Consider the following 26,939-nt stretch of genomic DNA (forward strand, 5'->3'; position numbering starts at 1 on the left):
ATACCAAAACAGAGAAAATATCAAATATTTTTTAACTAAATATACTGAGCATGAATACTCCATCTCTTTATATTTTTAATGCTATACTTGTATTTAGAAAGCTTACTCCATTTTAATACCCTAATTATATACCTTGATTTATAAAAGCTTGGTTTTCATATACAACAAAACCTCTATTATATCGCTGTGTACGGATGTGAGCATCGATGGTAACCTGATTCAAGGGATTTTATTTTCATCAGAGTAACACGACTAACCACATGAACGTCAAAAGAACATTTACTCTCAACAAAGAACCACGTTCTGTTATAGACCTATTAATTGACAGTGTTCCACAAAGTGATGAGTTTGTTTATCAATGTTACCAATCATTGTCAACAGAGCGTTAGAATACTTACGGATCTTAGAAGCAGTAGTCCCCTGTGACCACGGATCTTTTGTTTATCTTACTACTATAGTAGGCTAAAATGCCCTCTTATGTATAATTTACATACTTTTTAAGTAAGTCGAAGCCCTAAAATTCGTAGAGTTTTGTTTTTTCCCTGTAAAGCAAGACCCATTGTTTGGCGTGTGTGTGTGTGTGTGTGTGTGTGTGTGTGGAGGGGCTGTTGTGTTAGTTGGTTGAATATAATATACTTAGTCTAAACTTGTAGTTCCTCAGATACCCAGTGGTGCAAAAAGTGTCAAATATCAAATATGCATAGAAAGTGTAAAAATGATTTACTTTTGTAAGAGCATTTGTAACAATTTTACACTGATTTAGTCCTAAATAAAACCGTGTGGATTATACTGTGTTATTCTCAAAACAAAATGATTAATATATGGAGAATCGAGCGTTGCTTGATAGAATTCAATCCTAACACCATGCTGCTCCAAACCTGCTAAAATCACAAATCGTACTTTATTAACATCACAATACATTCTCTAATCTAAAATATATAAACAATCACTGATACAACCTCTAAAAATTTTAAATACATAAAGTTAAAAAGAAAACATTAAGATCTGAATTCTCTGATGCGGCATGCGACATTTCTTCTGTAGTTCATAATACCAAGGTTTTATTGACTGATGAAATGATTCTTCTCTGAAATCACCTGTAAAATATTCAAATAAAATCAAATTGAATGTACATAATATCATTGATAATATGATAGGAATAAAAATAATTTGATACATCCGATACATATGGAGTAACTAAATCAAAGTACTAAAAGTACTAGAAAGCGTTTAGCAAACTTGTTTTCAAGTTGTTGGTATGCATGCATTTAATTTTCAAGAAGTTAAGATCTGTATATATGATTTTGATAAAACAAGTGTTTGAACTCAAGTATAAGAATACATTTAAAATTAATAATCTTTAAAATCGGTTTTACATAAAAGATAGGGGGACCCAGTTGTCCAACAGGAAGATCGAAATTTTAGTTATGCTTTATCAAAATTGTAATTAACATGTAGATTTGCCACCATTAACTGCATTTCATGGAGACGAAGAAGGTTAACAGTAGTGTCTACAACTGCCAATCACAAAATTGGTTAGTTTAGAAAATTAAATAGAGGATATTTACTATGAAATGTAGTCTGTATCATCGGATATGCATATTTTCATTAAAAAATCACCGATATTTTCATAATAAACATAATCTAAATTTGCAGAAAACCAGAGGACGATTTCCCTTTTTTACACATTCTATTCATTTTCCCAAAATGTTATTTTTTTTTTTGAAAGTACTGATCGTTGTTGTTGTCATTAAATATTTCGTTTCATCGCTTAACTCTGAATCAAAACTCGGTTAAACAATTGCCTCATATAATCAATTATCAAACTGGCCAAGCTTTTAGTACTCTCAACACTTTGATTCATCATTTTCAGGGTTGCGTACTAGTTTTGGTTACATAAAATAAAGCGTTTAGTGTAGACTGTAAACACTTAAAATGAGTAAAACAAAGAAACTTCATGTACCACATTACTTCACTATGGAATTATGTCTTCTCTAATTTTAACTTCAAACCACAGACAATTTTACATTCAGATAATTCACTCAAATATTATCACCAATTACCACGATATAAGGATTCAATCCGTATCATTTAACTAACTTGTTTAAATATAGCTTTTTGGAATGAGAGAGGAAATCTTGTTTTCATAAAACAATTAAAAAACATAATGTACCTATATCTTTAATTGTATTATTAATAAATTCAACGCCTAAGAATATTTACCTACCTAAAAAATATACGTGTCCTGCTTCCGTGCTCCCTGATCATTTCTCCTAGCTCCTTCGTTTTTCTCTCATCATGAGAAAACTTCAACGCGCCAGTTTTTGAAGCTAAATGACAATTTAGATAAAATAAACTTTTATTTTACATTTTAAAAAGTTTAAACTTAAAAGGTGATGTCTTCAATTATAAAAAGTAAAAACTCTTAAATAATTATGCAACTAGACATCATTGAGACCAATGGTGACCATCTCAAAGGGTCCCACTTTAAGGATAAAAAGATGATATGGAATAAAGGACTTTGACTTAACCTCCAGCTAGCTGACTTAGAAAAATTCCAAATTTTTGCACATCCTGTATCCAAAAGGTACTCTATGTGTGTATTATAAAGAAGGTAGGGCTATGAGGCAAAAAATTAAATAAGGACAAGAGTTTTTGCACAGAGGTCTGCTATGATCTTCATTGTTGTCATAGAAACAGGATTCAAAGTCATCATACATTTTTTAACAACAGACAGTTTTATGGTAGTCTCAAAACAAAATTAAGTCAAGAAATCATGGTCCAAAACTAAAGCCTTCACTATTGACCTAGAAAATAGGTTGAAGGTTGTCTTTAAAGCCTTGAAAACATCATTCCCAATTGCATATCTTATTCTCTTTAAAACATTATTACTGGAACTGTCTTAATGGGACTAACACCCGTGTATGACTCGTTTCAAATGTTAAATAGGGCAAATGTAATTTCCCTACTTAAAGCAATTAAAATTATTTTTTGACAATTATGAATAAAAGACAAAGAAATTTAAAATTATTAAATAAATATTTATTTTACTTCTCTAAATTAAATCAGAATAAAATCAAAATGACTTTCCTACTCAATATATTGACTTGATTCTAAGAAACAGTATGCATAAAATGATAATATTCCACTTTCCCTCTCAGTTGATGAAAATTAAACTTTAAATACATTTTTGTTTGAGTCTTGGTGGACACAAAATTATCATAAAAAGCATGTTTTGACAGCAAAATAAACTTCTAAAATATGCAGCTCATATTGCTTTAAATGTTGATTTACCCTTACTGTAATGAAAATTATTGTATGTGCACTTTCCAGATGGGGTTCAACAAATGTATAAGACAGTTTGAGAGTGTCTGAAGACAGATGGGCAAGGTGATTTCAATATACTCCCAAACTTTGCCTGAGGGAATATAACAAACCATGCTTAAATTTTAAAATCAATAAAATTACAGACCATGAGAATTCTAATACATGTACCATAGAAAACGAATCAACTCAAATTTTTACCTATCAATCCTGTTAGATCTAAAAGGGGGGATTCCCTGAAATAAATAAAGAATTGTCAAAGCAAGAAAACAAAACTTTGCGTAAATGTTCTCAAACAATATAAACTAAAATCCGTGTCCATTATTGACATGGTACTCACGCATGGCTTAGTTCATATTCATCACAAAAATAGCTGTAATCTCCAATAGAAAGCTTTGACCGCCAAGAAACCTATTGGGTAAAAGTACAATATTAGTCAATATATTTCATGTAGAAAGAATTGATTACAAAGAAAATTTTTAGCTATAGTTAAACTTATATGATGATATGTTTTTTTAAAATCCCCATTTGATAAATAAAGGAATAGATTGCATTATCATTCAAGACAATTGTAATCATTGGAAATATATAAACAAATCAGAAATTTTCACTAAAACGTTATCTTAAAATTCATCAATATAGGGCCCTGTTCAGAGGAGCCTTGTTTAACATTAAATTGATTCTACCTTCAAGTTGTCGGGATCTTTTGGATAGAGCGGTTCAGCCATGTGATAATGTACTACAGAACTACATGTATGAAACACCACACCTAGGTCATCATAACTTGCTCCAACTGAAATATATACTGATTATTGACTTCACTTTTTATTTTGAAATGACATAAATAATGACATCATTGAGATGGGGACCTTCTAAAAAGGCCTTGCTTTGATAATGGACATAAGCTAAGGATGAAAAGCATTTAATAGGATTTGCTTTGACCATAACATTGGATTCAAAAATCATTGCAAATCTTTTATCAAATAAGCACTCTATTGGAATTGTATAAGGAAGATATGGCAAAAGATAGAAAACTAGGATCTGGACAATGATTTTACAAAGAGCTCTGCTTTGACCTAGACATTTGGCTTAAAAAATTTATTCAAGGTCATTGAAAACCCCTTATCTGCAGACTGTCTCCTGATAAAGTCTGTGCTTGTTTTGGCCGAAGGGAAAATATATATGTTGTCTGGACATGAGGTTTTGGTAAAAACTGCTATGACCTTGCCCTATATAGATAGTTTGACTACACATAGGTCTTCCTGATAACCTTTATATAAAATGATTGATTAAGGTGATTGTCTTTTTAGCTGATATTTGGTTACACACATTGGTATACTTGATTACTGTTATTACTGATATTTCAATAGTTCGACATCACACACTGGTTCAGTGGGTTATCTTTATCACTGATGCTAGAATTTTTACTATATTCTTTGGTCGACATCATTACCTCTAAAACAGTTCAAGAGTTGAATTTATTTGATCACTTTTATTGCTGATATTCAATAGTTTGACTTCACAAATTAATCCACTTAATTTCTTTTATCACTGATAATAAAAAGATTCTGGTTATCTTGACTTAATACAATGAAAAACTTGATCTAATTCATTACTGGTATTGAAAAGCTTGTGTAATATTTGAAAAAAGTTAATTAACTGTATCCCTCACTCTGGATAGTTTGACTCAACATTGGGTTATTTTTGGCACCTATATACTGGTATTTAACTGATATTGAATAGTTAAACAGCAGAAATTGCAGATGGTGATCATGCTATTTGATATATTAATTAATTACTTACCTTTGCGGACCAGTGTTCCAACAGGAAATTCTGAGGTATGGGATTCTTCAGAGGGTTTATAAAAGAAGACATTTTCCTGATCAAAACTCCAGAGGTATGTGAAAATATCCCCTGTATAGTCCCGGACAATTAACACCTCTTCAGCTAAAAATACAAATATATATTTACATATTTTGATACTTTACACCAATGTTAATTAGTGGAATTTAATTGGTCACGAAACATTTAGTATAACTTTTAAAAGATGTTTTACAATGAGTGATGAAACAACATGTCCATGCCTACCCTTTCTCTAGCATATACATGTACATGAAAACAAACTAATTTGTAAATGATTGCACTAGGACTTGCATTCAAATATATTTTAAGCATTTTAAAAACACTTTTTGATCACCTATTAAATACATGTATAGTTTAGGCAAAAAATTGGTAGGATTTTTTAATCTTCTACTTTGTTTCAAAATTATGAATTGATGACACCAATATATTTTCATCTATTTCTATTTTAAATGCTTTTGTAATCAAGATGTCATTGAATAACTGGAAAAAATTTAACTAGAACGTACATGTACTTATTAGGGGACAAATTCTGATGAATGATCAACTTACGTTGTTCTCCTTTTCCACCTTGAATGTGACAAAATACTGTTCCCCTCTGGTGTTCTTTTAATTCAGCTATTTTGACTCGAGTTCCAATTGGAGGGGGATGTTTGAAGTACTCAGCCAAGTTCCATTTAATCTGCTTGAGCATAGTCTGCAACACAAGATTGTTTTGTGGGTGATTCATCTGCTTTATTTTAGTGTTGTTACTGTTGTTACAATAGACTGACTATGGTGAATTTGACTCCTTACACTAGTATGGTTCTGGGTAAATTCTTCCTTCACTGCCTGCCATGACTTATAAGGGGTCTCAGGATGAGGAGGCCACATGATGACATTCATTGCTCTCCCAATGGACATCTGCCATGTACAATTGTCATTTAAGCATAAAATGTGCAGTTTTATTGTTTAAAATCATATTAAATGTTTAAAATCAAGTTCAACATTTGATGAATATTCTTTTTAAGTAGAATTTTGTTTTTTAAAGTGGTCAAAATGGACAAGTGATCAAAATGGACAAGTACCTCTTTGACTTCAGAATCAGAAAGAAAGTCTACATCCTCCACAACTGACAGCTTACTGAACCATCCATGGGTCTGTGACAGAAAAAAGTAACCATTAAATATTTTAAGTAAATAGGCATATCAGGTTTTTTTTTATTTGATCAGTGATACGCTGGCTTTAAAGTCACTATTGATGTTATCAAAATTACAAGTAGGTCAAAATTTTTCAGTTTTTGGGGCCAGAAATGAAACATTTGTTAAAGGCAGGGATGATCATTTTGGAAACTAATTTTTACTAACAGTTTAAATTTTCTTTTTCTAATTCAAAAATTCAAGTAAAAAAAGGGGTTTTTTCGTGAACAGAATATATTCTAATTGCATTTTCACCTTAAGAATGATACCCTATAACAATTTTTTCTCTAAAAAAAAATCACAATGATTTTGACAATTTAGTGGATTTAATCCTTAAAAATGCTTAAAAATATTTAATAATGTACGTCATAACTTAAAAAAGAAAATTGATGAAAAATTACAGATTTTGTTCTTCATAGTTAAAATTAGAAATATAACAAACCACATCCTGTTTCTTTCCGACTGGGACAAAGTAGATAGGCATTTTAATATCCATAGCAACCATAACCTCTAAGACAGATGTCAGCAACTCGTCTGTCTGTAATTTTAAAACATGTTGTAATAATACAAATTTTCATATGATTCTTAAAATCAGTAAGCATACAAAACACTACCCTTACCTTCGGACATGGCTGTTTTCCTTCCAAATCTGGGGAGCAGTCATTGAAGAGGCCATCGGAAATGATGACAACCTTTGGGTACATGGTGTGGTGAGGACCGTAGTCTGTAGGCCTTACTGTGAATGAAAGTATACAAGTATAAATACTGTGAATGAATGTACAATGTATCAATCATGTCTCAATCAATGACTCAGGAACATCTTCATGTCAATATTACTACTTTCATTCAGTTTTGACAATATGAATGAAAATTTGGAATTAAGAAGCTAAGTAGAAAAGTTAGCTAATGGTGAGTTACTTTTTTGTTGCTGTGTTAAAATGTAACAAAAACCAATGGTGTTTAACTTTACTTTGACAAAGGGGTTCATGGGCCACATTTCTCACCTGAAAAAAAATACTATGGCTCAAGTAAAATATTTCAAATTCCATCTGTGGACCCATTATTGGAGTATACAAGTATTGCATTAATTAAAGATGCTTCTGTATCAAATATACACTTTATGTAGTTCATTAGACATGAAACAAACAATACAACATTGTGTTGACCTTGAGGCCATGACGTGTCCTTCACTGCCAATCCTGAACACATGGACATAACTCATTATATAGTAAGACAATCAAACACCACTCCAACTACTTCAGTTACACCACCAATGTATCAATGTATTGGAATGCTACACCAACATTTTATTTCATGGATCATTAGAGTATCATTTGTTCAAAGAAGGATATATGCCCTTAATTTTTATACAATTTTTTTGTATTTTTTACGAAAAGTGGGAAATCTGTTTTGGTTGCGAGTAACACACAGTAGAGTTTAAAATTTGATGTGAATAAATGCATAATATAAATATCTAATAAACCATGTCCAGTAATGTCATTGTCAACAAGATGTTGTAATAAAAAAATATTTATGTAAATAAAAAACATATTTTGTTCATATTTTTCAAACGTTTGAATAAATTTTCTAAAGAAACGAGTTCTATAAAAAGGAAATGTAAGGCAATCATTTTTAAAAAAGGAATTGAATCAAATAGGCGAAATTTTAGAGATATGGCAAATTTTCAAAATTGAGCCATACCCGATCAAAATTAAACTGATCCCAACTTGAATGATAGAAAATTTAAATATATAACAATTTCACCCAAAAACTACGATGTTTTGTTGTAATACGAATTGTAAATTAGGAGAACAATAAAAAATTCAATTGATTTCTTGTCTGCACATAAAGAAATATTGTTGATTTTAAATTTTTTGAAATTTAGATCGGGATCAGTTTGTTTCTAATCGGGATCAGCCAAATTTTGAATTATTCTAATATTTATTATTTCTATTATTCCAATATTTCTAAAATTTCTTCAATTTGATTCAATATCTTTTTAAAAAGTGATTGCCTTATATTTCTTCTCCATAAGACACGTCTCTTTAAAAGATTGTATCCATAGGTTTGGAAATATGAACAAAAGATGTTTTATATTTTTATAAATATTTTTTTATTAAAATATTTAAAACATCTCGTTGACATTACTGGTCATGGTTTATTAGATATTTATATTATGCATTTATTCCCACCAAATTTAAACTCTACAGTGTGTCAATTGTAATTAAACATATTTTTCACTTTCTCATAAAAAATGCAAAAAAAATTCATATAAAATAATTAAGGGCATACATGTATATCCTACTTTGAACAACGCAATCATGCTCCATAAATGACATTTTAATTATCCATAAAATAAAAGTTTTGTGTAGCGTCCCAACTTATGTGTGGATTAGTGTAGGTCTTCCAGCATTGCAATAATTGAACAGTTGGATCCTTACCTCTGCCCTGTAGGAGCTTCAGAGCTGTGAATAGTCCCTGTAAAACTGGACTACTTGAGCTTTGATGAAAAGGTTCAACATGTAATTGACCTGCAATAGTTAAAGATATCTCTATGCCTGTAAATGTACACAATTCTTGCATAGATATTTTTACATAAATGAATATGGAACTAGATATCAGTAACAATTTTTGAATAATCTCCCTTAAAATAAAAGGCACTTGTATAAAACGACTGTGATTTGACCTTAACCTTTCACTTAGAAACGTAGTTCTAGGTCACTGCAAACACTTTATGCAGAAAATTCTTTGATTGAGGTATGAACCAGATTAGAAGAAGGGAACATGGGTATACAATAAATTGAATAGATCTGCTTTGACACTAACCTTTGAGATACTCTTTTGCAACAACTTCATACCTTGTAACTTGGTAAAGATCTTTGAACTCTGGCAATTAACCCATGTCAACTCTGAGTGAGGTACACGTATTAGCCAGATAGGGCAAAGGGGAAAGAAACTTATTTTTGGAGAAGGATACTACAGAGAGTAGTCCAAAATATCTGACATTTTCCTAGCTTTTTTAATGCTTTTAATATTTTGCATGCCAGAAAAATGTCGGAACCGGAGCCATTAAGAAAACTGGAAATTCACCGCCTCTTACTCGGCTCAATCTAAATATTAATTAAAGAGTTAAAACAAATGTTTCACTCTCAACTAATTAATGAAACGATGATTTTACTGGTCACTAATATCCCTTTCATAAGTCCTTACATCCCATAAACAGACTGTTGAAAACATTCTATTAAACTGTTGAGAATTGTTTTGATTTCGAGCATTTTTGAAATCTCGCGAGAAATTAGGTCAACAACACTGTTGTTTATCAGTGTGATTATTAAAATACGCAGTAAAATTATATTTTAAGCTGTATAGATCTATTCAAAATCGAGCCTAGACTGCCGCTTCCAGTCAGAATGTCCAAAGCTCGTTATGGCACCGGTTCTGACATTTCCCTGGCAAGTAAAATATCAAAAAACGTTTAAAAAAGCCAGGAAAACGTTATATACAAAGAGATGGTTTATTATATACCAATCATGACCTTTGATCTAGAAACTTGGGTCAATACCACTACACACCAAAAATCCAAAGGCACTCTAGTCTATGGGTGAAGTTTAAGCCATATTGGACAGAGAGGAGAGAAAATAAATTTCAGACAAGTTAAATTAGACGGATGTACGGGCAGTTAAGTAGACAGATTCAATGAAGGCTAAACTAATTACCAATGACTTTTAAAGCTGTGTCTTTGTCCTTGGTCAGTTCTTGTTCGACCTTTGTCTCAGAACCAATAGAAACCAAGCCAATATGACCCAAACAATCTGGAAATTAAAAGAAATAATGGGATATTAGCTGCTACAAATCACCCTGAAATCAGTCTTTGTCTATATTTGTATATCTCTCAATGTAATTTTGCCATTCATTCCACTACTAATAGACTTAAATTCACTTGCTTACAACGAGGGTAAAATGGGCAAAATAAAACAGGGGCGAATATTTCCCTGTGTACATTACATAGTTACTAAGAGAAAAAAAATTATCATTAAAAATACATTTAGTGAATTTTTGAAGAAAACAATTATAAAATATGCCATGTTATTTTGCCCCATTCTGAAAATTATTGCTTTTACCAACATGAACAATATCTAGATCCTTCAAACAGTATGTGAAAAGGACATGTATAAAAATAACATTGTTTCCTTGGAATGGAGCTTTAGAACCATTTTCACAAGAGCTTGGACTTTGGGTAGTTGTGTCAAATAGCAACAATATGACGTAGGTCTGACTATTTCATTGCTGGCCTCTCAGCTATGGCTCTTTGAAATGAACACAATTTTGTCTGGCTTTTGAGCTAAGACTACGCAATTTGTGTATATTTCACTTGAAACCAGTGTCATTTTTAACTTGTTTTGACACAAAAAATAGCTAGTTACGTCTTACCGATAGTCCAAGGTCTTGTTAAAAATGTTCTAGTTATTGGTAACAAGTGAGAGTTTACCCTGTATGATTTTTTTGGCAAGTGTGGCCTGATCTTTGATTGGTTGACCTGCCATACTGTGAGATAAATCAACACACAGTACCGTACAGAACTTCTCAGAGATCTCAACATCATCCAGAGGCCAGGTAACTGTAATGCAAAATTATTTCAATAAAATGCTCCAAATGGAATCACAAATGCATTTCAATTTTGACTATATGCTCTGCCTTCAGAGTCTAAAAATAACCAAAGTACTGAAGTACTGTCGGGAGTTGATTTTATTGATTATCATCAATTTTAAAATCAACGATATGTCATTTTGCCTGGCAAGTAGTTTCTAATCTGTATTTGAATTACGCACAATCATATTTAATATATGAATTCTTAAACTTTTCCGACAATAATTTCGAGAAAACCCGGCCCATATGAATCATGTTGTGTAACATTTAAAGATAGAATTAATTCCATCAAACTGTCAGTAATCGAAATGTTTCTAAAATTTTACATGTCTGGATCCAAGCAATATTGAACTCTAGTCTCGTTCAACCAGACGCTCGGCTGTCTCCGTTAATCTCCGACTACCAAGAGAGACTCTTTGCGTGTCGGAGATTTACGGAGACAGCCGAGCATCTGGTTGTACGAGACTATATTGAACTCTGGCGTAGGAATACATACAACTACAAAAAAACAATAAAATTGTTCGTACTATATAAAATCTGACTATTTTCAAGGTATATATAAATACGTTTTTTGAAAAATAATGGTACAGCATGCAGTACACCGAATTTATCTATTATTTTCAAGATCTAAGTCTTGATGATTTGTGCTTAGGTCCAAACACTGTTTCACTTTCGGTTTGCCACAGTAACTGCATAGGAGAGTTGATTAAAATCAACTCCCAAAAATCTATAGAAAAATTTTGCTGACTTTTAAAAACATTGCAAAGATAAACTACAATACAAGCACTCATATTTTATAAAATTATAAAATAATTATTTTTTCTTTATATATGCATTACTTTCATAAGATTTGTCTGTAAATAATTTGATAACATGCTTCACAATTCTCTCCAACCTTTATTAGCAATGTCCGAGGCTTGTTGAACAACCTTCATTGAGTCCTCTCCCCAGATCTCTTTCAAATATTCGTGAAGCTCTAGGAACAAATAAATTTTAGTCATATTTGATCTGTTGATGTTGATAACTAATGTTACATGATCATTTCTATCATGTTTGTTAAGATTGATATATTTATTAAACAATTGATATTCAACATTATATATAATTCAATTCATAAAGAACTATATATGATATTAGTCAAATTTGGCCCCCAAAATTCGCTATTTTTAAAATGATTCAGGTACATTAATATGTTGTGTTATTTTATAAAAGAGTTGACATGAAATATGTTTTTCACCTATTTATTTGATTTATATGCACTCACTGGCAGTATATGACGTCAGAAGTGACGCTAATTTTATAATTTAATCAAAATCAATCAAAAATTGACATTTTTCTTATCTTTTTTCGAATGGGAAATATAGAGCGACTCTTTGAACAAAAACGAACTTTTTGTCACTTATAAGTATTGGATGGATACATCTTTGGTGAAAATATTTTGTTTTTTCAAGCAGTCGCTCAATGTTTTCTTAAAGAAAAACTACCTAAAAACAAGCCGTTTTATGCTAAAAATGAGAAAATGGCGGGAAAAGGTAAACTTTAAGATGTCATATTTTTAAATTGTGGGTACTAAAATCAAAATGAAAATTATGAAAAAACTTCAAATAAAACGAAGAATTACAGTAAAATGACAATGTTCATTTTAGGGGGCCATTTTAGGCTCAAACCATATATAGTCTTTTGTTTAAGCGGGCAGCTGCCAAAAAGATACCCCTATTGTACGGATAATTCCTCCAATAGTTTTCAAGATAGGAAGTTTTTGTTTTGCAGATCAATTGTACATATATCAGAGATGTGCATATAACTTGGACTTTGATTTTCATCAATAATGCAAAAAAAACCAGCTGGTTTTTTGTGGGGGGGGTTTTTTTGGGGGGGGGGGGGGTGCATAAAACATATAAGGTGCCCGATATTGTAAGGATAACTCCTCCTACAGTTTTCAAGATAGGATGTTTTTGTTTGGCAGATCGTCTGTACATATATCAAAGATGTGCACATTACTTGGATTTTTCTTTTTATTATGATAAATGCGAAAATACCAGCTATTGAAATAAGTAATTTTTGCATTATATTGCTTATAGGGTACCCCTATTATATGGATAACTCCTCCTACAGTTTTCAAGATAGGAAGTTTTTTGTATTTTGTTTTTGTAAATTTATGCAAAAAATACCAGCTGTTGAACTTATTTTTTTGAAGTTTTTTGTATTTCGATTGTACAAATATGCCACCATAGAGAAAGCATCATCCTTGATTTTTTTTTAATCAAAAAGTGGATTATGAATACTGTTCACACAAAATAAGAGAAAAAAAATACTGAAAATATGCTTCAGACCCCTCTGCTGGCAAACTTAAATATCCTTGACCCCTTTTCCTGAAAACATTTTCTGCGCAAGGATATCATTTAACATTATCTCTAAGTAATATATACCCATTACTTGATTTTTCAACTTTGTAATTAAATATACATGTATTTGTGACAATCGCAACTTCTCCGGCCTTTCAGGTTGTCATGGATGCCTAGGTAATACAGTCGAGGTGTTTTTCCGAGCCTGTCGGAAAGGCCGAGAAGTTGCGATTGGTATTTGTGATATAGACATTAATATATGATCATACCAGTTATTTTAGGTTCCTGACATACTTCTAATTTCTCCATTCCGTTTTCAGTTCTGAAAAACCAATTTAAATATAACTAAAAAATGATTCCTCTTTGTCTGATTGACCTTGAAGTTGTCTGACAAATTCATTGCAAATCTGTTTTCAAAAATGTCTTAGTACCTCCTTCCATGAATTGCGTTGAACAAGTGTGAGAAATCTAGGGGTTGTGACCTTTGCCTGACCTTGACCTCTCGGTGAGATATCTTCACTTTGGACTGTACAAAGCTCACTAAATCACTTATTTCTTCATCATCAGAAATATCTTCTCTGGATTCCTTAAATAAATAGATGTAATTGATGTTATAGTGTAATACTAATTAACTCATGCAAACACAGTTAATTTTCATCATTAAATCAATACAATTAGTGGTGTTTTGTATGAATTATACTCTAAATTGCAAAGAATTTGCTTCTGTTTGGAGTATTGGATACCTAAAGTAGGTATCATCTTAGTTTTGTCATTTTGAAAAAATAATATTTTAAACATGTATGAATGAAAGTAGTAATCAATGCCATTTTTCAATCTCACCAATAACAAGAGGCCCAGGGGCCACATCGCTCACCTGAGCAACAATTGCCTTAATTCTGATCAAATTAGCATTACAGTATCAAAATATCTTGACAACTGAGTACAGTAGATCTTGCTAAAAAAAATGAAAATCTGCCAATTTTATCCACCTCTTTTTTTTTTGGTAAACACCAAGCCCCTTTTGTTGTTGTACCTGTAAGAAATTTTTTCTCTATTCCTATATACCCCCCCCCCCCCCCCATTTCGTGGCCCCACTTTTCTCTAGGGAATCATGGTTTCATCAAACTTAAATCTGCATAATCTGTGCGTTCACACAAAGTACTGAGTTTTGGCCCAAAACTTTCCCAGAATATTTTTAAAGATTTTCTCTATATATTCCTATGTAAAAATTCAAACCGCCAGCAGTCGGTCCCGCCCTACCACTAGGGACTATGATTTGGCAAACTTGAATTAACACTACCCGAGGATGCCTCTACACAAGTTTAAGCTTTTCTGGCCAAATAGTCTTTCAAAAGAAGATGTTTAAAGATTTTCTTTATATATTCCTAAATAAAAATTAATCCCCCATTGTGGCCTCACCCTACCCCCGGACTATTATTTAAACAAACTTGAATCTATATGATCTGGGGATGCTTCCACTCAAATTTGGGCTTTCCTGGCCTAAAAGTTTTGAGAAGAAGACTTTTAAAAATTTTCTCTATATATAAAAATGTATCCCCCAATTGTGGCCCCGCCCTACCCCCAGGGACCATGATTTGAACAAACGTGAATCTACATTATCTGAAGATGCTTCCACTCAAAGCTGAGCTTTCTTGGCCAAATAGTTTTTAAAAGAAATTTTTAAAAAGATTTTCTCTATATATTCCTATATAAAAATTTATCCCTCAATTGTGGCCCCACCCTACCTCCGGGGACCATGATTTTAACAAACTTGAATTTACACTATCTGAGGATGCTTCCACTCAAATTTGAGTTTTCCTGGTTTAATAGTTTTTGAGAAGAAGATTTTTAAAGATTTTCTCTATATATTCCTATGTAAATATTGATCCCCCAATTATGGCCCCACACTACCCCCGGGGACCATGATTTGAACAAACTTAAATCTACACTATCTGAGGATGCTTACATTTTAATTTGAGCTTTTCTGACCTAATAGTTTTTGAGAAGAAGATTTTTAAAGATTTTCTCTATATATTCCTATGTAAAACTTGATTCCCCAATTGTGGCCCTACCCTACCCCCGGGGATCATGATTTGAACAAACTTAAATCTACACTACCTGAGGATGCTCCCATTTTAATTTGAGCTTTTCTGGCCTGATAGTTTTCGAGAAGAAGATTTTTAAAGATTTTCTCTATATATTTCTATGTTGAACATGATCCCCCTATTGTGGCCCCACACTACCCCCGGGGACCATGATTTGAACAAACTTAAATCTACACTATCTGAGGATGCTTACATTTTAATTTGAGCTTTTCTGACCTAATAGTTTTTGAGAAGAAGATTTTTAGATTTTCTCCATATATTCCTATGTAAAACTTGATTCTCCAATTGTGGCCCTACCCTACCCCCGGGGACCATGATTTGAACAAACTTAAATCTACACTACCTGAGGATGCTCCCATTTAATTTGAGCTTTTCTGGCCTGATAGTTCTCGAGAAGAAGATTTTTAGATTTTCTCCATATATTCCTATGTAAAACTTGATCCCCCAATTGTGGCCCTACCCTACCCCCGGGGACCATGATTTGAACAAACTTAAATCTACACTACCTGAGGATGCTCCCATTTTAATTTGAGCGTTTCTGGCCTGATAGTTTTTGAGAAGAAGATTTTTAGATTTTCTCCATATATTCCTATGTAAAATTTGATCCCCCAATTGTGGCCCCACCCTACCCTCGGGGACCATGATTTGAACAAACTTAAATCTACACTACCTGATGATGCCTACACACAAGTTTAAGCTTTTCAGGCCGAATAGTGTTTGAGAAGATTTTTGAAAAATACTAATAAATTTTCAATAATTCTCAATTATCTCCCCTTGAAAGAGGGCGTGGACAAACTTGAATCCCCTTCACCTAGTGGTGCTTTGTGCCAAATTTAGTTGAAATCTGCCCAGTGGTTCTTGAGAAGAAGATGAAAATGTGAAAAGTTTACAACAACGACGACGACAACAACAACGACGACGACAACGACGACGACGACAGACAACGGACAATTATGATCAGAAAAGCTCACTTGAGCCTATGGCTCAGGTGAGCTAGTAATGTTTAAGGATAATGTTAAAGACCATGTACATATAAATACTGTATGTTTAATGAGAAAAATTTGGTGCATACACATTTTTGCAGTGAACATCATGTATTGTCATTGGAGGTCTATTCTTGATTAAATTTTCACTTTCAGGAGCTAAAGAGAATTGACATGGAAAAAAACTCAATTTGAAGGTGCTAATGCTAATGTTAATGATGTGTACTGAAAAGCAATTAAGTGTAGTAAGTAAATCCCTGTTTATTTGGCAGAACTGTTAACCCGTGTAAATTTGTGTACATAAAAATTTCATTTACAGTTCAAAAAAAAATGTGAGCATGCACTTGAAGTGTATTGTGAAGTAATAGTTTACAAACATTAAAAGTTTGAGTTGTGGAAAATCGCTGGCACTCTACTAATTTTAGCACATAGTGCATTTGTGCTAAATTTTGTAGAGCACCATATTGTAGTTTGTTTCAGTTGTCTATACTCTTATTGTTACATGAACATAAACTTCCCTATGGTTTTATCTAAATTCTTTTCTGGAAGTAACAGTTTATTGTTTCACTTCTTTAACTTATATTCTTTTACACTGTTTTAGTCTTTCTAAAACATGCATGGACACATTTTAAATAAAAACATAATAACTTACTAAATGAGACCCCTCTGACGAACTTATTGCCAAGTCTTGAGTTTGTTTCCAGGATCCACCATGTGACATTTTTGTGTATAACTTTTTTCCCACACTTGGCTTTATTGGAAAGAATCCAGTGGTTTGTTTTCTACCCACAGTGGCTGGTTCTTCTCCAAGCATAAATACGGAATCAGGCAATTCTGTTGTGTGATAGAAAGGTTGTGTTGGTGTCCATCTTGGTGACATTTGTTTTGAAAAGCCAGGAGATTGTTTGCCAGACTCACTATCTGATTCAGGTGTTGTTATTTCTTTACTAGCGTCAAGTTTAGAAGAAATATTTTCAATAATTCGCTGCTCCATTTCTGGCAGCACTTCTTTCATGGCATCACGTAAAATCTGGGCCTGCTCCTGGCGAAATGCCTGGTGGAACAGATTCAACTCCTCTGTAATGGACTGCTTCATTTGACTAATCTGGTGGGTAAACTGGCCCTTTGTCAACATCTCTCCTGGCTGACTACTAGTCATATTGCCGGGTTCTTCATATAAAAGTGCAACAATTATGTATACAGTGAAAGGTTACTTAGAACAAGGCAAATCAAATGGTGAATAATATATAACCCAAATAACTTACCACCTAAATTCTCAGAAAATGTCTTTTTTTGCACTCTAAAAAAAATACCTATTATATTTATTTACATACACTGCAACAGTATACATGTACATGTAATTAACAAGCTTATAAATACAATAGCTATTGTATTGATTGGTAATAATAGAAATAACTAGACACGATCTCGTTGCGAGCAACGAGGAGGTCTTCCGTCCGATTTTCAGAATATGGAATGACCTTACTCTTGATCTTCGTCAACGAAACGTATCAGGAAAAGGAGGCGGGGTCTAAGAGTAATGGATGAAAGACTATCTATCCCTTTGGTGTCCCTTATTTGAAGGATCAGCTCCTTTTAATTCATTTTAGTTAAAAGGTATTTTTGTGTACCGCTTATAAGTGTTGGTTGGTTACCGTTTTTGAGATATCTGGGAAAAATCGTTTTGATATCCGGTCCTAAAACTTATTTTAGGATCCAGATAACAAACAATATATGGTTGTTCATTGTTGAGCACATTATTTTGAGCATCTTTTGTTAAATACTGCTTTCCAGAACTTTCCTCTATTTCGAGATATTGAGGATCAAAGTGATGGACTTTTGGCCCCTTAAAATCCCTAATTACATAACATAGGAGTAAATAATTGCCATGTATAGGTGACTAACCTTAGAATGAACATAATTGCTTCTATAACGAATCACAAAATATTTCACAGTAAAAAGTTATCATGAAAAGACTTTAGAGCCCCCTCAGCCCCTTATTTGAAGCGCCAGCCCTATTTTCTTGATCTAATCAATTCAAACACATTTTGTTCAACAAGTAATTACAAACTTTGTACCGTTCTCGAGATATCTTGAAAGGGTCGTTTTAGGGGCCGACCCTGTAACTCCCTTTAAGGACCGCATAACAAAGAAATTATAGTTGCAGATTGTTAAGCTCAATATTTTGAGCATCTTTTGTTCAATATTGCTTTTCAAAATGTTCCTCCATTTTGAGATATTGAGGATCAAATTTTTGGACTTCTGGCCCCTTAAAATCCCTAATGACGTAAGATAGGAGGAAATGATTGCCATGTGTAGGTAAATAACCTTAGAATGAACATAATTGCTTTTATAACGTATCACAAAATATTTCACAGTAAAAAGTTATCATGAAAAGACTTTAGAGCCCCCTCAGCCCCTTATTTGAAGCGCCAGCCCTATTTTCTTGATTGCAAATGAAAGTTCTTGTCAATTCAAACACATTTTGTTCAACAAGTAATTACAAATTTTGTACCGTTCTCGAGATATCTTTTAAGGGTCGTTTTAGGGGCCGACCCTGGAACTCCCTTTAAGGACCGCATAACAAAGAATAAATGGTTGTACATTGTTAAGCTCAAGATTTTGAGCATCTTTTGTTCAATATTGTTTATCAAAATTTTCCTCCATTTTAAGATATTGAGGATCAAAGTTTTGGACTTCTGGCCCCTTAAAATCCCTAATTACGTAAGATAGGAGTAAATGATTGCCATGTATAGGTGAATAACGTTAGAATGACCATAATTGCTTCTATAACGTATCACAAAATATTTCACAGTAAAAAGTTATCATTAAAAGACTTTAGAGCCCCCTCAGCCCCTTATTTGAAGGGCCAGCCCCTTTTTCATGATTTCAAATGAAAGCTCTTAACAATATAAAGATTTTTTGTTCTACATGTTACAACAAAATACTATCGAGGAAAGAGATATTGAAAGAAAACCACGAAAAATCACGACTCTTTTTTAACCGTAATTTTCGAGCTCAGGCGGGCTTCAGCGCTTTTGGTCACAGGAAAATAAATATACCACATGTCAGATCTACAACCTTTTGTCTACAATCCCTGAAATTTTGAACTCAATATCTTAAACCGTTTAGGAGTTTACCCCTGGACAAGCCGACCCTCTGAAAATCGTTAAATTGTAAATAAATCAAAACCGGAAGTGACGTCATCAGTAAAAAAAATTTCCAATAAGGTTCAGATCACTATCTATCAAATCTGAAAGTTTCGTGTAAATCGGTCGAGCAGTTTCCGAGAAATCGCGTACACAAAATTTGTAAGAAAAAAAAAGAAAAATAACTAGACACGATCTCGTTGCGAGCAACGAGGAGGTCTTCCCTCCGATTTTTAGAATAAGGAATGACCTTACTCTTGATCTTCGTCAACGAAACTTATCCGGTAAAGGAGGCGGAATCTATGAGTGTAATGGGTGAAAGACTATCTATCCCTTTGGTGTCCCTTATTTGAAGGATCAGCTCATTTTCATTCATTTTGATTAAAAGGTATTTTTGTGTACCGCTAATAAGTGTTTAGAAATTGGTTACCTTTTTTGAGATATCTGGGAAAAATCGTTTTGATATCCGGTCCTAAAACTCTTTCTAGGGTCCAGATAACAAACAAAATATGGTTGTACATTGTTAAGCACATTGTTTTTAGCATCTTTTGTTAAATACTGCTTTCCGTAATTTTCCTCTATATCGAGATATTGAAGATCAAAGTGTTGGACTTCTGGCCCCTTAAAATCCCTAATTACATAACATAAGAGTAAATGATTACCATGTATAGGTAAATAGCCTTAGAATGAACATAATTGGCTCTACAACGTATCACAAAATATTTCACGGTAAAAAGTTATCATTAAAAGACTTTAGAGCCCCCTCAGCCCCTTATTTGAAGGGCCAGTCCCATTTTCTTGATTTCATAGGAATGTTCTTGTCAATTCAAACACATTTTGTTCAACAAGTGTTTAGATATTTTGTACCGTTCTCGAGATATCTTGAGAGGGTCGTTTCAGGGGCCGACCCTGTAACACCTTTTAAGGACAGCATAACAAAGAAATTATGGTTGCAGATTGTTAAGCTCAATGTTTTGAGCATCTTTTGTTCAATATTGCTTTTCAAAATTTTCCTCCATTTTGAGATATTGAGCATCAAATTTTTGGACTTCTGGCCCCTTAAATCCCCTAATTATGTAACATAGGAGTAAATGATTGCCATGTGAAGGTAAATAACCTTAGAATGAACATAATTGCTTCTATAACATATCACAAAATATTTCACGGTAAAAAGTTATCATTAAAAGACTTTAGAGCCCCCTCAGCCCCTTATTTGAAGGGCCAGCCCTTTTTTCATGATTTCAAATGAAAGCTCTAATCAATTCAAACACATTTTGTTCAACAAGTGTTTACAAATTTTGTACCGTTCTCGAGAAATCTTGAGAGGGTCGTTTTAGGGGCCGACCCTGCAACTCCTTTTAGGGACTGCATAACAAAGAAATTATGGTTGCAAATTGTTAAGCTCAATATTTTGAGCATCTTTTGTTCAATATTGCTTTTCAAAATTTTCCTCCATTTTGAGATATTGAGCATCAAATTTTTGGACTTCTAGTTTTTGAGAAGAAGATTTTTAAAGATTTACTCTGTATATTCCTATGTAAAATTTTGACCCCCCTTTGGGCCCCACCCTACCCCCAGGGGTCATGATTTTCACCACTTTGTATCTACACTACTTGAGGATGCTTCCATACAAGTTTCAGCTTTCCTGGCTGATTAGTTTATGAGAAGAAGATTTTTAAAGATTTACTCTATATACTCCTTTGTAAAATTTTGATCCCCCATTTGGGCCCCACCCTACCCCAAGGGGTCATGATATTCACATCATTGTATTTACACTACCTGAGGATGCTTTCACACAAGTTTCAGCTTTCCTGGCTGATTAGTTTCTGAGAAGAAGATTTTTAAAGATTTACTCTATATATCCATATGTTAAACTTCGACCCCCCCCCCCCAATTGTGGCTCCACCCTACCCCCAGTGGTCATGATTTTCACAACTACCTGAGGATACTTCCACACAAGTTTCAGCTTTCCTGGTAATATGGTTAATGAGAAGAAGATTTTTTAAAATTTCGCGAAAATTTTCATAAATTCCAAATCATCTCCCTTTGTAAAAGGGCGTGGTCCTTAATTTTCACAACTTTGAATCCCCTTAGGCTAAGAAAGCTTTGTGCCAAGTTTGGTTGAAATTGGCCCAGTAGTTCTTGAGATGTTCAAAATGTGAGAATGTTACAGACAGACGGACAGACGGACGGACAGACAGACGGACAGACGGACAACAGACAAAATGTGATCAGAATAGCTCACTTGAGCTTTCAGCTCAGGTGTGCTAAAAATGGATATTAAGTTCGGATTAATATCTATTAGATCTAAAAGTTTCATGAAAATCGGCTGAGCCATTCCCGAGAAATCGCCTGCACAAATTTTCTAAGGAAAAAAAAAAATAATAATGGGAAAAAAGAAACAGAACGAAAACAATAAGGTCTTCCATTGGAAAACGGAAGACCTTAATTAAAGCATGGAAGAAAAAAAGCAAAAAAAACAAGCTTATAAATCTGCTTAAAAATGGGATTTTTTGACCAAGGTCATAACCTGCTGTAGATTGTGGTATCCATAGGGTCGGCTACTTCATCGCCTTTCTCCAAGACTGTCACTTTGAATCTGGCTTCATTTACTCTGTCTGTCAACAGTAGGCCATCAAGGAACTTTTGGATCTTAGAGATCACCTCAGAAGATCTGCCTCTCTGAAAGTCTTCTCTGTTGCTAAAGAACAATGTGAGCTGAATGCACCCAAGTGAGATGTTTGATAAGTAACCCCTGAATTCTCTCAGGAGAAAGGTCACAAGCTGCTGACACTTGTTGCACTGGTTGGCCATCAAATCCTGAGGGATCGCTCTCTCAAGGTCAAGGAGTTTCTCTGTCAGCTGGACTTTAATGTTGGTCCTCAGTTCTGCCTCATCTAACTCAAGGCCTCTCCACCTCACTGTCACCAGAGAGGCACCATTTTGTGACTCAACTAAAATTAAGTAAACAAAAACCTGTTACTATTGAATATTAGCCAAAAGGCAAAAAAAATTAGTGCTTTGTTTCTTAGACCAAGGTGTATCAGATACATTATATTAGTCCAGATTTATTAATCTAATGAGTTCACAGGTCCACTCCACTATCACTGTGAGTAATTACATTGAGAAGTGGATTTTAAAATCAACTCACAAAATTTGTTTTAAGCAAGCATCCATTTATAAATCTCCAAAAGAAATCTGCTTTCATTCTTGTCAATTTTTTGGGGTTTAAAAGAAAATGATGTGTGAATGAAAAAGTATTGGAGGTTTTCCCTTATATCAATTTCAAAGGTATGTAATACTTTGACAGGTAAGTGTATTTTCACTAAGAATTGTTAAAAGTGATGGAAAGGGTAACCTGGGAGGACAGTGGTTCTGACCTTCTAAGGTGCCCTGGGCTTTGAGTCTCTCCATTGTTTGGTCGTTGACATGCATCTCAACAATCACACAACACTGGCCTATCTGAATGTACTTCCCTTGCTCATGAACAAAGAAGTGAAGATTTGTGTCTCCTGATGATGTACCCCCTGTCACACTAACAAGGGAAGGGAGGAAACTCACGTCTGTTGGGAGGAGGCTGTCTGTAGTTGAACTTTGGGCCCCTGAAAAGGTAAAAAAGGAAATTACTTCTCAAAACCCTAGTATTAGTGAAAATATCAGGCCAGAATAATTAAAGTTAGTGACATACAATATAATGATAACCATTAACTTCTGTGCCGTCTTTGATAACATATAGTATAACTTGCATATTATATAACATATAATTAAAGCCCTTAGATTTCCATTCACAGCACCTTTTTTTTAACTAAAAATTTGTAAAGTTTTTGCCACATCAGCATCAACATCAAATGCAAAAGTTGAGCCCAGTTATGAAACTTTACTTTAAACTATAGATGTAAACCATGGGAAGAAGTTTTTAACCTTCTGGAGGCCGAATGTTGACGAGAACTGCTTTCTGGTCGGCCAATGAAACATTAGCATCAGAGGACTCTATGTTGACATTGCTGAAGGTAGGCTGCCTACTGTAATCCCCTGACACTGAAAACACAAAGAAAGAGGTCAAGAAGGGTTCTTTAGGACTCAAACCCAGGACCCCTGGCACACTGTTCCTTTGAGGACCATGGAGCAATGATACACTGCATGATGGACAGTGACTAAGCTGTTCACACAAAAACACCATCTGATATTATCAAGAGGGTTGGAGGGTAATTGTGAATATTTTTAGACTATACTTATCTCCTCTAGAAAAAGAGCTTTGATATAAAGATTGAAAAAATGAGCTAATTAAAATATCACAAACTTTTCTTTACAAATGATATAGTTATTGATGAATAAATTGTGTTTACAATTTTAATGATGAGTGCGCGACATCCCACACAGAGATACACGAAATTCCAGGTCTTCCGGTTCTCATTGACTTTGAAAAGGCCTTTGACTCTATATCATAGTCATTTACGAAATAAAGTTTTTTGGTTTTGGACAATATCTTATTCAGTGGATAAAACTTCAAGGCTAATTTGTTGACCGTCCAGCCTCCATAAGTTGACAATAAAACTGACTTGTGACTTCCGGTAGCTGCATTCCCTGTGGCTGGTCTATGGTCACTGTATCTCTTCCTGACAACAGAGAGCCTCCTTCTGCCTGAATGTTCACTGTGCTAGAACTGAATGATATTACATATGCATGTAAATTGGCAAATTTACACAATGGTTTTAAAATTGCTATGTTCATGATTAACCATTTTTTCCAAAAATTAAACTTATCACAATCGCTGTCATTTATCGCAAGGTAAAAGTCTTTCATCAAATTTGAAATTCTAATACATGTTTTCCTACAGTATGAAATAAATCAGCAAGATTAAAACAAATCATAAAATTTTACCTTTGTTGAATTGAAGAGACAGTGTAATGTAGCTTGTAATTATAGAGCTGTAAAAAATATTTTCTCATCACTTAAATTCACTGATCACTTACCTTTGTTCATCGTCCATTTTAAAGTTGTTTTCATAAAATTAGGTGAAGGATGAATAGGGGTACCTGTCAAAGATGAATAATAAAAAATATGTAATCATAAGCGTAATTAGAGTAATTATAAGTGAGTGTGGTTCAAATCAAATGAATTACACTAAAGTGGTTTAATTGTATATATACAAGTATATCATGTGCCAACTAATACCAATCAAAGTGGATGATTATGGATTAGACAAAATATACACCAAACAGTGGATATATGTGTGGATAAGATAAAATGAATACCAAACAGAGTGGATGAGTGTGGATTAGACAAGATGAATACCACAAAGAGTGGGTGTGTCTGGATAAGACCGAATGAATACCAAACGGAGTGGATAAGTGTATATTATACAAATATATACCAAACAGTGGATGTGTGTGGATAAGATAAAATTAATACCAAAAAGTGTAGATAGTGAGTTTTAGACAAAATTAATATCAAAATCAAACACGATGGATAAGTGTGAATTTGACGGAATGAATTTTAAACAGAGTAAATGAGTAACTGGTTTGGACAAAGTGAATACCATGCACATATACCCTTGCGAATGTTATTGTCATTTAAATTTTAGACCACGTGGTTATATTTGACCCTTCAAGTTTCGCAGTAAAAATCGTGCCTCGTGTTTGTAGTCTATTTCATAGAATCTAGGTACTTGTAGTCAAATATAAAATCTAAACGTTTATCGATTTTAAACTTTATCTTCATTAATTGGTGGATAAAATGTGTTCTAGAAATAAATGTAACAATACAAAAAATAGTTTCTTCTGCTGTAGCAACAATTAACAGACTTAGTAGAGATTCCCCTAAGGGTTTATTTTTGATCCGCACCTGATCTAGTAATAGCATCAATAGTGAAACAGACTATACTATTTTATGCAGAATGTTCCATGAAAATGGTTCGATATACTAAGTTTTTATGCAAAACAGACACCCATCATTTTTTTTTAAACCTGGTAATGCACACAACAAGCATCAAACATGGCTATGATTTTATTAAGCAACCCAATTATATTTTCAACCACTCTACACATGATTGAACACCAACGATAACTCTGTTCTGAATATCATCGTTTAATTTAAATAACCACTAGATGGTGAAATAAAACAAATAAAACATACATTTTAAATGATTTTCATGTTTTAACATAAATCAAAGTAGGATATGATATGAAAAACGATCAGTTCTTAGGTATTTTGAGAATATTAACCAAACACATTTACTTCCGCTCGAAATTTCACAGGAGCTGAACAAATCTCAGTGAAGTCTCATGAACTTTCATTCGAGCACCTCTGGATTTATTATATACTTAGCAATGATAAAGAAAACATTCCGAACACATTCGCAGGGGTGACATACAGTGGATTAAAGTGGATTAGAAAAAACAAATACAAACAATGTAGATGAATGTGGGTTAGACAAAATGAATACCAAACAACATGGATGAGTGTGGGTTAAACAAAATGAATACCTGCAAACAACAAGGATGAGTGTGGGTTTGACAAAATGAATAACAATCAATGAGGATAAGTGTATATAGTGGTACATGTATATATCATTTTAAAGTATTCAATGTATAACAACCACATTATATGACAAATAAATGATTGGTCTGATATTGTTGACCATGATATCATTTTGAAGTTGTTATCAAATAAAAATAATCCACCAAAGGAATCTTTTAATTTTGTTTATTTTACAATTAATTGTACCTTAAATTTTACATTGAAGTCTAAGGGCAACTTGAAATTCATACAAATCTTTTGGTGAATGTATGCATAAGCTTTCTCTTTATTAAAATATGAAATAAAATGAAACATTTACCGTAGGTATTTGGACAAAAATAACTTTTTTCTTTTTTTCATCATGTGAAGATAACTCCTCAAAAAAATTTAATGCGCAAAATGACCAGCTTCTAATATATATATATTGTCAATCATGTGAATTTGGATCATTTCACTTTCGTTGTTTTCTAGCAATACATATTTAACTAATTCAAAATGATTCAAAATTGTTCGATATCCCTTAATTAAACATAGAACACCTTGATCTTTCCATATTTTGGTTTCGGTTCGGAGCGCTCTATTTTTAATGTAAACAACTTCAAAGTAACCAGATGGTTACTATCCTTAGATGGTTTCTATCCTTGCAGGGTTTTCATCACCTCAACATTTTACTTGTCTTCTCTATTAAAATACCTACATACCCTACTACAGGACGCATCAAGTAAGTGTACATCCGATCATTCTTGATGGGATTCCATCCAACAGCAGTTAACGTGTGTGTACAACGTTATATATAGAAACCGAAAGTTGAAAGGAAACCTTATTTCAA

The 26,939-nt window shown here is 33.3% G+C and overlaps 1 protein-coding gene across 1 annotated transcript; it reads right to left on the reverse strand.

The window, feature by feature from the left end:
* Positions 1–879: 879 nt before the first annotated feature.
* LOC128176350 (uncharacterized) lies at positions 880–26,896 on the reverse strand. The gene is made up of 25 exons (XM_052842608.1): positions 26,812–26,896; positions 24,565–24,627; positions 24,151–24,254; positions 23,513–23,629; positions 22,972–23,193; positions 22,122–22,545; positions 17,708–17,742; positions 17,095–17,612; positions 13,786–13,940; positions 13,624–13,676; positions 11,905–11,985; positions 10,852–10,980; positions 10,079–10,174; positions 8,804–8,893; positions 6,983–7,098; positions 6,805–6,900; positions 6,252–6,323; positions 5,980–6,087; positions 5,737–5,881; positions 5,128–5,271; positions 4,011–4,117; positions 3,665–3,735; positions 3,526–3,560; positions 2,228–2,330; positions 880–1,097 (listed from the first exon to the last, which is right to left on the reverse strand). The coding sequence occupies exons 2-25, from the start codon at positions 24,579–24,581 to the stop codon at positions 1,094–1,096; spliced, it is 3,042 nt and encodes a 1,013-aa protein (XP_052698568.1). The 5' UTR covers positions 24,582–24,627; positions 26,812–26,896; the 3' UTR covers positions 880–1,093.
* Between the last annotated feature and the right edge of the window lie 43 nt (positions 26,897–26,939).

The sequence above is a fragment of the Crassostrea angulata genome, chromosome 3 (assembly GCF_025612915.1).
Source record: "Crassostrea angulata isolate pt1a10 chromosome 3, ASM2561291v2, whole genome shotgun sequence".
Taxonomy (NCBI): domain Eukaryota; kingdom Metazoa; phylum Mollusca; class Bivalvia; order Ostreida; family Ostreidae; genus Magallana; species Magallana angulata.